We start from the raw sequence: 13,337 nt of genomic DNA, 5'->3' as shown, positions 1-13,337 counted from the left end.
CCTGCAGCATGTACACTGCGGATTTTGATTTCCATAGGTTTACATGGTGCTGTAAACCACATGGAAAACCGCTGCGAATCTGCAACGGCCGATCCGCTGTGGATCCAGAGCAAAATCCGCAGCGTGTGCACATAGCCACACGAGCATATAAATTAGATGAGTGCTATCCGATTTATTATCTGGTAGGACGCTGACTTATGTTATTCAATGGGGATGACTGATTTTTTTTTCACCAACTAAATCATGCAGCAATTTTACTCTGAAACCGGATGGGTCTGAGAGAAAAAAATTGGATGCCATATGGAGCCAACATAGGGGGTCTGATTTATACAGATACATTGCAATTCAGTGACATAGGAAATTGTGAATGGTAGAAAAACGGATCCTACACGGATGACAAGTGGGGAAAATCGGACCGACCCTACCCTAAGAAGCACATCTATTATGATGATGATGACGATGATGATGATGATGATTATTATTATTTTATAATGCTTTAGAAAAATAAATAAAAATATAGCTGATTTCTGATGTCTTGCTGCCAGGGGTACAATGCTGACTGCAAGGGTCACAATTACAGAAAAGAATTCTTATGTTTACAAAAAAAAAGCAAAACAATGATAAATAAAGTAAATAGAGATGGCAGAAGCGAGGTGTGATCTTGTCCAGGTCGGATTGTGCTGCAGAGAGATGCTGCTGCCGACCCTCCTGCTGACTGCAGCCCCCGGCGCCCACTGACAGGCGGCAGCAGGTGAGGGGGGCTCCGCCAGACACGGAGGTGGGCGAGACTCTGAGGCATGAGGCGGCGCTTTGCTCGCTCGGTTCCTCCCGCAGAGCAGATCTGGACCCACAGACGCTTCTCCCTGGATGTAAAGTTGCTGCCTCTGTTCAGACCACTGTCTTTCCTGCAACAGGCGGAGGGGGCGACCACAAGCGGCTGCTGCCGATCAGACATGCTGCAGTCCGAGCCCGGCGCTGCCGATCGGTGGGGAAGAAGCTGGAGCACCGTAGGGTCGGGATGTCTCCTCTCCTCCTCTGCCGGGACTTGCAGGGAGATGTGAAGGAGCTCCGTGCCTGGAGGTGGGGGAACAAAATACCTTCAAAGTCTTGGAGATTTTCACCCTAAGTTGTTTTTTGCATCTTGACATCTGGACTGTTCTCCGCGACCCCCGGGACATTTCCTCTGCCAGGGGCTGATTCTTCAGGCGGCTCCATGCACGATTTCGGCTGAAACCATGTCTTGTGGTCTGGGGCTGGCGATCAGCGATGGCCCCGTGGTGGCCAGGTACTTCTCTGCTCTGCATTAAGGCTCCTCGGAAACTTGTGTTCCTCTTCACACTGTCCTTGTCCGTCACCTACCTCTTCTACAGCCTGCTCAGCTGCTACACTTCTCTGCAGTTTCCATTGCAGGACGCTGGGATCTACCTGCAGCCAGACTCAGGGCTCAGCCCAGTAGATGCCATCAGAACCGCCTCTGTAAAGCCGGATCCCAGCGATCCTGCCATATTCACCCCGGAGTCTGGATCCTCTCTGTCCTCCTCTCCTAGGAGCAGAAGCAGCCTGGACTCCTCTCTGCCCTCCAGCCCTGGCAGCAGCATAGCCAGGAATGGTGAGAAGCTGGGATCTGGATCTCTGAAGTCCTCTGGAGGCGTCAGTGATCCCCTGCCTGCTTCAGCACTGGAGGAATTCAGCAATTCGGTGTCCTCCTCTGCGACTTACAGCATAATCAGGACCTTAAATACTGTCCTACAACCTGGGTGGCCCACGGTAAGGACCAGCGGTCCAGTGCAATCTGAGACCCAGAGACTCAAGGCTATTGACCTCCTAAAACACAAAGCTCTTGGTCCTGTGGACTCCACAGTGGTAAGAAAAAGTTCCTGGATTATTGCTCAGATTCCATCTACTGCTGTCAGTGTTAGCACTTTGGACAGTACCCCCATCCAAACCTCCCAGGAGTTCAGCACCTTGGATAGTGCCCCCATCCAAACCTCCCAGGAGTTCAGCACCTTGGATAGTGCCCCCATCCAAACCTCCCAGGAGTTCAGCACCTTGGATAGTGCCCCCATCCAAACCTCCCAGGAGTTCAGCACCTTGGATAGTGCCCCCATCCAAACCTCCCAGGAGTTCAGCACCTTGGATAGTGCCCCCATTGTAACAGCTCTGGAATTCAGCACCGTGGATAGTGCTCCTATTGCAAAAGCTGCAAGATTCAGCACCGTGGACAGCGCTCACTTTATAAGAGGGCAGGGGTTCAGCACTGAGGACAGAGCTCCCTCTGTAGTAGGGCAGGGGTTCACCACTGAGGACAGAGCTCCCTCTATAGTGGGGCAGGGGTTCACCACTGAGGACAGGGCTCCCTCTGTAGTAGGGCAGGGGTTCAGCACCGAGGACAGAGCTCCCTCTGTAGTAGGGCAGGGGTTCAGCACTGAGGACAGAGCTTCTTCTGTAGTAGGGCAGGGGTTCAGCACCGAGGACAGAGCTCCCTCTGTAGTAGGGCAGGGGTTCAGCACCGAGGACAGAGCTCCCTCTGTAGTAGGGCAGGGGTTCAGCACCGAGGACAGAGCTTCTTCTGTAGTAGGGCAGGGGTTCAGCACCGAGGACAGAGCCCCCTCTGTAGTAGGGCAGGGGTTCAACACCGAGGACAGAGCTCCCTCTGTAGTAGGGCAGGGGTTCAGCACTGAGGACAGAGCTCCCTCTGTAGTAGGGCAGGGGTTTAACACCGAGGACAGAGCTCGCACCGAGGACAGGGCTCCCTCTGTAGTAGGGCAGGGGTTCAGCACCGAGGACAGAGCTCCCTCTGTAGTAGGGCAGGGGTTCAGCACTGAGGACAGAGCTCCCTCTGTAGTTGGGCAGGGGTTCAGCACCGAGGACAGAGCTTCTTCTGTAGTAGGGCAGGGGTTCAGCACCGAGGACAGGGCTCCCTCTGTAGTGGGGCAGGGGTTCAGCACCGAGGACAGAGCTCCCTCTGTAGTAGGGCAGGGGTTCAGCACCGAGGACAGAGCTTCTTCTGTAGTAGGGCAGGGGTTCAGCACCGAGGACAGAGCTCCCTCTGTAGTAGGGCAGGGGTTCAGCACCGAGGACAGAGCTCCCTCTGTAGTTGGGCAGGGGTTCAGCACCGAGGACAGGGCTCCCTCTGTAGTAGGGCAGGGGTTCAGCACTGAGGACAGAGCTCCCTCTGTAGTAGGGCAGGGGTTCAGCACCGAGGACAGGGCTCCCTCTGTAGTAGGGCAGGGGTTCAGCACCGAGGACAGAGCTCCCTCTGTAGTAGGGCAGGGGTTCAGCACCGAGGACAGAGCTCCCTCTGTAGTAGGGCAGGGGTTCAGCACTGAGGACAGGGCTCCCTCTGTAGTAGGGCAGGGGTTCAGCACCGAGGACAGAGCTCCCTCTGTAGTTGGGCAGGGGTTCAGCACCGAGGACAGGGCTCCCTCTGTAGTAGGGCAGGGGTTCAGCACTGAGGACAGGGCTCCCTCTGTAGTTGGGCAGGGGTTCAGCACCGAGGACAGGGCTCCCTCTGTAGTAGGGCAGGGGTTTAACACCGAGGACAGAGCTCCCTCTGTAGTAGGGCAGGGGTTCAGCACCGAGGACAGAGCTCCCTCTGTAGTAGGGCAGGGGTTCAGCACCGAGGACAGAGCTCCCTCTGTAGTAGGGCAGGGGTTCAGCACCGAGGACAGAGCTCCCTCTGTAGTAGGGCAGGGGTTCAGCACCGAGGACAGAGCTCCCTCTGTAGTAGGGCAGGGGTTCAGCACCGAGGACAGAGCTCCCTCTGTAGTAGGGCAGGGGTTCAGCACCGAGGACAGAGCTCCCTCTGTAGTAGGGCAGGGGTTCAGCACCGAGGACAGAGCTCCCTCTGTAGTAGGGCAGGGGTTCAGCACCGAGGACAGAGCTCCCTCTGTAGTAGGGCAGGGGTTCAGCACCGAGGACAGAGCTCCCTCTGTAGTAGGGCAGGGGTTCAGCACCAAGGACAGAGCTCCCTCTGTAGTAGGGCAGGGGTTCAGCACTGAGGACAGAGCCCCTTTTATAAGAGATCAGGGGTTCAACATAGAAGACCGCACTCCCATTGTAAGAGGGCAAGGGTTCAGCACTTTGGACAGCACTCCCATCGCTTCCTCCCTAGAAGAGTTCGACACCTTGGAAAGTTCCCTGAAAAGCCACCTTTCACAGGATATAGATGCTGACAGTTCACTCCAAGGATCAGCTAAGGTGACTAAGGAATCCAACCGGCAAACCTTCAGCATCATCACCGCTATCTCCAGTGTGGCCTCCAGGCTGAACGACTTCAGTCCTGCTGACACTGCTCCAATTCGTACAAGTCATCAGGATACCTACATGACTCGAGATACTCACCCTAGAATATTTAGTGAAGGAGAGTTCACCAGACCCTCGGATTTTACAGGGAATGACATGAATTCACCCATAAAGGGGATCTCTACCTGGAATAGAACTCCCTTAGCTGCCACCGAAATGATCCCAGAATCTCACACTGGGTATTTAGAGAGAGAAACTCAGGAATCCAGCACCACCGAGGAAGAGCTCAGTCGTAGACTGTCCGTCAACAGCACTATAGAGTATGGAGAGAAAAAACTGCCCCAGGCAATTATTATCGGGGTGAAAAAAGGGGGCACCCGTGCTTTGTTGGAAGCTTTAAGAGCCCATCCCGACGTCAGGGCGGTTGGCGTCGAGCCTCATTTCTTTGATAGGAACTATGAGAAAGGGCTGGAGTGGTACCGGTAAGTTCCTCACCATTGCAGGGCTCGCAGTGTTAACCCTAGCCTCTCCGGTTGGCCGTTGCTTTATTCTGAGCAGCTGGGAGAAGGCTAAGTGCTGCATTATAATACATTCCAACCTTGCGTACTATTGATTTTGTATGGCATATATCCTACTAATGGTGGATGGTTTCCATGTGTGCTGAAATTCTAATGCAGGAGAGGTTCTTTTGGGATGAGCACACAGAGAAGGGTCGCTATCTGTCTGTGCATACAGTATTTGTATTGATACGTCATTACAGTACATGTGGTTGCTTTACCAATACTCCATATAGATGTTATTTATCTATGACAGGAGCTTTCAGGCTATAATGCACCCATCAACCTGCCTATAGGGCAAATAAATAATGGTATACCTATACGCAATGAATGGTAATGGTTCCTTTTGGAGACAGGAGTAATCTTATGCCAGGTAGTGTAGCACCGGACCCCTATAAGTAGTATGGCGTTCCTAATAATAGGGGCAATTTGGCATCACAATGTAATGGACTCGTATAGTATGTTCATGGTGGTTGAAACCCTGACGGTGAGCTTATCTTACGAGTACAAAAAGTCAGGGAGAGCTGTTTTCGCCGTCTATATTTATGTCTATAGATCTCATACAGTAAATTATTCATGGACGTATACGCTGCATTAGGTATTAGACAGATCACAATGCTATACACCATTATGAACGGAACGATGATTCTTGTAAAAGCTATCGCGGTGTAAATATAGAAAATGTAGCAGTATACTGTCATGGCGGTTACATATGTATATAAAAAGTATATAATACCGTATACAATCTCTAATATAGAGAGATATAAGGTGCGCACTCAGAGTTAGGTAGAGACGGTGCAGGCGGAACTGTGCGATCCAAATTAAGTCAAATAGCACTCGCACTGAGAATTTATTAACCGATCGCTTGTATTTATTTAGTTACAGTACAATATTTTACCAACTACAGAAAGATAAAGAGCGACAAGTCATATTTACGTTTCGACCCATCGTGGGTCTTTTGCAAACGTTGCTTTAATCGCAAGGATAGTTTATGCTGCACAGCATGTGCTCCAGCGTTGGCTGAAAAAGACCCCGGGACGGGTCGAAACATAAATACGACTTGTCGCTCTATATCTTTCTACCCAGCACTTTAGTAAAATATTGTACTGTAACTAAATAAATGCAAGCAAAGTGCTGGGAAGAAGGATATAGAGCAACAAGTTGTATCTACGTTTCGACCCATCATGGGTCTTTTTCAAATGTCACTTTAATCACAATGGGTCGAAACATAAATACGACTTGGCGCTCTATTTCCTTCTTCCCAGCACTTTTCTTGTATTTAGTTACAGTACAATATTTTACTAAAGTGCTGGGTAGAAGGATATAGAGCGACAAGTCGTATTTACGTTTCGACCCGTCCCGGGTCTTTTTCAGCCAACGCTGGAGCACATGGTATGCAGTACAAACTATCCTCGCGGTTAAAATGACGTTTGCAAAAGACCCATAATGGGTCAAAACGTAAAAATGACTTGTCGCTCTATATCCTTTTACTGGCACTTTGCTAGCATTTATTTAGTTATAGTAAAATATTTGGCTAGAAGGACAACGCGCGACAAGTCGTATTTACGTTTCGACCCGTCCCGGGGTCTTTTTCAGCCAACGCTTGAGCACATGCTGCGCAGTACACCCTATCCTTGTGATTAAAGCAACATTTGCAAAAGACCCACGATGGGTCGAAACGTAAATAAAACTTGTTGCTCTATATCCTTTTACTGTCACTTTGCTTGTATTTAGTTATAGTAAAATATTTGGCTAGAAGGATAACGCGCGACAAGTCGTATTTACATTTCGGCCCGTCCCGGGGTCTTTTTCAGCCAACGCTTGAGCGCTTGCTGCGCAGTACATCCTATCCTTGTGATTAAAGCAACATTTGCAAAAGACCCACGATGGGTCGAAACGTAAATACAACTTTTTGCTCTATATCCTTTTACTGTCACTTTGCTTGTATTTAGTTATAGTAAAATATTTGGCTAGAAGGATAACGCGCGACAAGTCGTATTTACATTTCGGCCCGTCCCGGGGTCTTTTTCCGCCAACGCTTGAGCACATGCTGCACAGTACACCCTATCCTTGTGATAAAAGCAACATTTGCAAAAGACCCACGATGGGTCGAAACGTAAATACAACTTGTTGCTCTATATCCATTTACTGTCACTTTGCTTGTATTTAGTTATAGTAAATTATTTGGCTAGAAGGATAACGTGCGACAAGTCGTATTTACATTTCGGCCGGTCCCGGGGTCTTTTTCAGCCAACGCTTGAGCACATGCTGCACAGTACACCCTATCCTTGTGATAAAAGCAACATTTGCAAAAGACCCACGATGGGTCGAAACGTAAATACAACTTGTTGCTCTATATCCTTTTACTGGCACTTTGGTAAAATATCGTACTGTAACTACATAAACACAAACAATCATTTAATAAATTCTCAGGCAGATTTTCTGCTACAGTCTTTGACCAGCATGTATGCAATATTCTGCATGTCTCAGACAATAAGTTTCCTTCGTATGTTCTCCTGTTACTTCCATTATCCTATTACTCCATCATATTATTATCTCGATGTGAATATGTTAGATTTTTGGAAAACATGGAGGGTTTTTGACAGACATTACCTAATGCCAAATCTTTTGCTTTTCCTTTATTACCCAATTTGCAATTTGTATTTCCATACGAGAGATGCATCAATGACCAAGTTGACACATAGAAATACGTCTTCACGAGAGGCCGGTGACTCCCCAAGGAGCTTTGTGTCTTTATGCCAGCTAGGAAAAAAGCTGGAAGTATATTAAGCAAGCATTCTAGTAAGTTATGGCGGCAATGGTTAACCCTTCTTGCTGCAGATACATTTTTACAAAGAAAAGCAGATCTGGGATATACCTGGTTGGGAACGTCAAGAATCCTAAACCGTGCTGAGTTTACATAGTAAATTTATTAGAATAATTCTGCAAATATCTATTGCATTAACTCTTTCTGAAGACTGGAAATCAGGAGAGGGACTATTGGAATGATGCCGTAAGGCTCTGTTCACACAGAGAAGGGTCATGAGGCATATGAGGCATAGAAAAATGACTTTTTGGTTTCCGTCTGGTTGGTAAAACCTTATTTTTTTCTATAAGGAATAATGCAGCAGAAGAATGTTTCGAAAAATATAGGTTGTGGTATGATTTCTTCAGCATAAGTTCCTATTGATGCCATGCGGTACTGTATGCTACTGTTCACATATACAGCGCCATATTTATATAGGAAGTATACATCAGATAATGGCTTCCAACATATACAAATTAAAGGACCAGAAGAAAGTACTGTTTAGGGGAAGAAATTCCTCCTTGACTTTGGATATGGTGATCAGAAGTAATGCCAACCCTCCCCACATCTTCTGAAAGAGAGCTGCATAGTGTCACTGCTCTTACAGTAAAGAATCCCCATCTGTGCTAATGGCAAAAAAAACATTTTTCTTTAGACACAATGGATTTCTATTGTTACAGCTAAATACAGAAGGAACAGCCACCAACGCCTTAGCTGCAGCATTGGGAAGTGAAGGAGGAAATGATCCAGCTTCCCGTCGGAGGTATATGTAAAAATGTTCCTTGATTTTGAAGAAGTTAAAAAAACATAAAGGGTATGTACAGAAACAATCTAAAGGTCTTAGGGGGATTTGGGATTCACGTAGGGTAACCAGGCACGTTTCGAAAGCTTTCTGTGCTGGTAAACTTGGTTTGAAACCAACTCGGAATTCAAGCCAAGTTTAAGAGCGCAGAGAATGCTCAAAACGCGTCTGGTTACCCTATATGAATCCCAAATCCCCCTCACACCTTCAGATTGTTGGTGTACACACCCTTGATTTTTTTTTTTTAACTTCTTCAAAATGAAGGGACATTTTTATAAATGTACCTCGGACTGGAAGCTGGATCATTTCTTCCCTCTCGACATTCATAGCACGCCGAGCAGTTCGCTAATCTCGGTATTCCATGTGGATTGAATCAATTGAAGGGCGGGCTGCCACCTTATTTTCTATTTAATGTGTCCATATATAGTGACAGCGTAAAGCTACCTAAGAGAAGAGTTTTCAGGTTTCATCTGAAGGTTCCAGAAGTGGGAGACAATAAGACATGTCCGGGGCACTGAATTCCAGAGGATGAGCGAAGCTTGGGAAAAATCTTGGAGAACATTGGGTGAGGAACATGCAACAGTGGAGGTCTTGTAAGGACCGGAGATTACGTGGAGGTATCACGAGATTAGTTTGGAGAAAAATGGAGGAGACAGATTATGGTATGAAGGACCAAAATGGTTTCACTAGGGAGTTGGAAGCCGATGAAGAGATTGGTAGAGGATGATGAGTAGTGAGGAGAGAGGTGGATTAGTCAGGCAGTAGAGTTAAGGACCGGCTGGAGAGGTGCGAAAGTGTTAGCTGGGAAGCCACAGAGGAGGATATTGCAGTAGTTGAGGCGGGAGATGATGAGGGCATCACTAACATTTCAGTAGATTTGGGGTTGAGTAAAGGACAAAATCTGGAAATATTTCTGAGTTAGAGGTGGTATGAGCTTGTCAGGTAGTCACCAAGTTGGTGGCTATTATGAACAGACCCTTAAAAAGTTTACCTCAAACTGTAATAAATTGGTTGCCCTTATAGGGTTTCTTGTACTTTGGTCGCCAAACCTGTACACACTGTGTAGTTTAGTGATGAGAAGGTCAATTAACAATTAATTTTTGGCTCCCCTGGAACTAAAAATAGAGGAAAGTTTCCAGAGCAACTGTTCTCATTCCACTGAAAGCGATATTATTATAGTAATATATTTAGTATGCAAAAACATCATTTACCTGGGTGGAGATAAGTGGCAGTCATGCTGAGCTTGTATGGGCTTTATTAAGCTTTCCTGATTACTGAACTTTAAGGTTAGTGCAATTTCATTAGTGTCATCAATCGTCCTCATCCAATGATACAAAACACTTGTGGAGTTGGCAATTACGTTAAGAGATCATGCACTAAGGCTAAGGGCTCCTACACATCACCAACACTGAGCCGTGTACATGTGGCAGGTATGGGTCTATTGGTGCTTCACAAGGTGCCATATTACAAAAATATTCTTAGTAATGAAGCACATTCTATATGCATCCAAGAGAAAAAATTACATTAAAAGTCCTATATCTGTACTGTATTGCTGCACTACGGTTTTGTATAACTTGGGATGCAGTCACAATACAATGTTGTGAACGTATCATAGAATCATAGAATGTTAGAATAGGAATGGACCTCCAGGGTCGTCGTATCCAACCCCCTGCTCAATGCAGGACTCACTAACCCATCCCAGACAGATGTCTGTCCAGCCTCTGGTTGAAGACTTCCATTGAAGGAGAACTAGTCACCACCTCTCGTGGCCGCCTGTTCCACTCATTGATCACCCTCAGTGTCAAAAAGGTTTTTCTAATATCTAGTCTGTATCTTCTCCCTTTCAGCTTCATTCCATTGATTCTTGTCTTCATTTGTGAAAATGAGAATAACTGTGACATCTCTTCAGTTACTTGTAGACAGCTATTAAGTCTCCTCTTAGTCTTTTTTTTCAAGCTAAACATTCTCAGATCCTTTAACCGTTCCTCGTAGGACATAGTTTGCAGTCCGCTCACTATCCTGGTAGCTCTTCACTGAACTTACTCCAGTTTTTCAATGTCTTTTTAGAAAATGTGCCCAGAATTGTACACAGTAGTCTAGATTGTGAGCCCAATCGGGGACAGTGATGATAATGTGTGCAACCTGTAAAGCGCTGCGGAATATGTTAGCGCTATATAAAAATAAAGATTATTATTATTTATTAGATGAGGCCTGACCAAGGAGGAGTAGAGGGTGATAATTACTTCACGTTATCCAGACTCTATGCTACTCTTAATACATCCTAGAACTGCGTTTGCCTTTTTTGCTGCTGCACCACACTGTTGATTCATGTACAGTATATGATCTAGTATAGCCAAGTCTTTTTCACATGTGCTGTTGCTTGGTTCTATTCCTCCCATTCTGTAGATGTAATTGTTATTTTTCTCGCCCAGATGTAGAATCTTGCATTTCTCCCTGTTAAATAGCATTCTGTTAGTTGAGGCTTTGAGGTCCATATCTCTCACTTCCTATGTGCCGATCTTTCTGGCTGATCATAGATCATAAAAATGGCTTTTTTCTCATGTTCTTTCTATAAACCAGCAATGAATTCAGGAATAATAGTGATAGGCAGCCTTGAGGTATAGGCTTTCCCCTGATGCACAGTTAAACAGTTCAATTTTTCTTCATCTTCATCCTCAGAATAAAAGCCCCCAATACATATTATAGTAATGCCGACCAAACCCGCCGATATCGACAGTCTAATATGTGGGGTGAAGGCTGACCAATGGTCGGGGGAGATAAGCCGCCGGCTGATTAATATTTTTAAAATATTGGTACTTGCTGCTTAGTGTTGGTATATCACATAAAATCCCAATAAAATACATTTACATTTGTAGGTGTAGCATTAAAAAATATGGATAAGTTTATGGGATATGAATAGTTTTTCAAGACACTGTATAACTGGCATCTTTATCATAAAGGACACGGGAGCGATCCTGTGTATGGAGAGTCAGCTGAGATGGCTGTTGGCCGAACGGTCAGCCGAAGACACCCAATGTGTATGGGAGCCTCAAAAACAAAACTATTCGATTATTTTCCCATTTTTCAACATCCAGTAGTCGCTCCGGGTCATGCAATTTCTAAATATCCACCTTTACAAGTGATACAGAAACTACTATAAATGTCTGCATTCTGTAAGGCAGGAGACAAAACTCATAAAATGTTAAATATGACACTAAAGTGAATGTATGGTCTTAATAATGCTGCAGTTTTCATACTGTCGCCTCAAATAGAGAGTTTGCACAGTGGACAATCCCTTTAATTCTAGGTCTTAGCTTTATTCTAGACCCTTGGCATGGTCTCGCCATCCCATTAATGCCCCAAGGAGTAAATGAGTTTATCGCTCGCTCCACACAAGGCAACGATTACTGTGGAAGTAGAACCCATCATTCAGGATTTTATTCCTCGGAAGCACAATCTGTAAAAAGCCCCACCAGGAGCACTGGTAATATCCCCCCGTCTAAGGGCAGGGGGCTGGTAACGTCCTCCAGGGAGTTCCTGGTCTTCTGCTGAGGAGACCTCGAACGCAGCACATCCGGGGACCCTGATCTCCAAAATGAAGGGCAGCTCGTCCCCGGTAACAGGCGTGTGTGACCCAGAGTCCAGAGAAGAGCTGGGAAATCCATGTTACATGTGTCAGATCATAGATAATTTGGGATCAGCAACAGTCACCAATGATGGGGATTCTACCATGTGTGACTTTCACTTGTGTGCACCCGTTAATGGAGAGTCCACCACCCCTTCTCTGAGCTCCTGGGGGAACGCTTTACAGAAAAACTGATGATTAGCTGAAAAGGTGCTTACTAAGAAGTTCTGCAGCAGCTAAGGTACTGCAGCAGCTGAGATGTATATAATGAGGATCTGCAGCAGCTGAGGTGTATTACGAGGTTCTGCAGCAGCTAAGATATATTTTGAGGTTCTGCAGCAGCTGAGGTGTATTATGAGGTTCTGCCGCAGCTGAGGAGTATTATGGGGTTCTGCAGCAGCTGAGGTATATTATGAGGTTCTGCAGCAGCTGAGATGTGCATGGCTTATTCTGCAGTAGCTGAGGTGTATTATGAGGTTCTTCAGCAGCTGAGGTATGCATGGCTTATTCTGCAGTAGCTGATGTCTATTATGAGGTTCTGCAGCAGCTGAGATGTGCATGGCATATTCTGCAGTAGCTGATGTCTATTATGAGGTTCTTCAGCAGCTGAGGTATGCATGGCTTATTCTGCAGTAGCTGAGGTGTATTATGAGGTTCTGCAGCAGCTGAGGTGTATTATGAGGTTCTGCAGCAGCTGAGGTGTATTATGAGGTTCTGCAGCAGCTGAGGTGTATTATGGGGTTCTGCAGCAGCTGAGGTGTATTATGATGTTCTGCAGCAGCTGAGGTATATTATGAGGTTCTGCTGCAGCTGACATATGCATGGTTTATTCTGCAGCAGCTGGGGTGTATTATGAGGTTCTTCAGCAGCTGAGGTATGCATGGCTTATTCTGCAGTAGATGAGGTGTAATATGAGGTTCTGCAGCAGCTGAGGTAGACATGTTTTATTCTGCAGTAGCTGAGGTGTATTATGAGGTTCTGCAGCAGCTGAGGTATGCATGGCTTATTCTGCAGTAGATGAGGTGTAATATGAGGTTCTGCAGCAGCTGAGGTAGACATGTTTTATTCTGCAGTAGCTGAGGTGTATTATGAGGTTCTGCAGCAGCTGAGGTATGCATGGCTTATTCTGCAGTAGATGAGGTGTAATATGAGGTTCTGCAGCAGCTGAGGTAGACATGTTTTATTCTGCAGTAGCTGAGGTGTATTATGAGGTTCTGCAGCAGCTGAGGTATGCATGGCGTATTCTGCAGTAACAGGGACACATAACTTTATATTACACATTGCAGCTGCTGAAGAACCTCA

At 46.3% G+C, this 13,337-nt stretch overlaps 1 protein-coding gene across 1 annotated transcript in view; it reads left to right on the top strand.

Moving 5' to 3' along the window:
* Positions 1-849: 849 nt before the first annotated feature.
* Positions 850-13,337, top strand: part of LOC138645228 (uncharacterized) — a 246,106-nt gene continuing 233,618 nt past the window's right edge. The window contains exon 1 of the mRNA XM_069734346.1: positions 850-4,727. Coding sequence (XP_069590447.1) covers positions 1,267-4,727 — 3,461 coding nt within the window. The 5' untranslated portion in view covers positions 850-1,266. The remainder of the gene's footprint in view (positions 4,728-13,337) is intronic.

Source organism: Ranitomeya imitator, chromosome 7, assembly GCF_032444005.1.
Source record: "Ranitomeya imitator isolate aRanImi1 chromosome 7, aRanImi1.pri, whole genome shotgun sequence".
Taxonomy (NCBI): Eukaryota; Metazoa; Chordata; class Amphibia; order Anura; family Dendrobatidae; genus Ranitomeya; species Ranitomeya imitator.
Note: the sequence above shows the minus strand (reverse complement) of the source record. Positions and strands in the feature narration are given on the sequence as shown.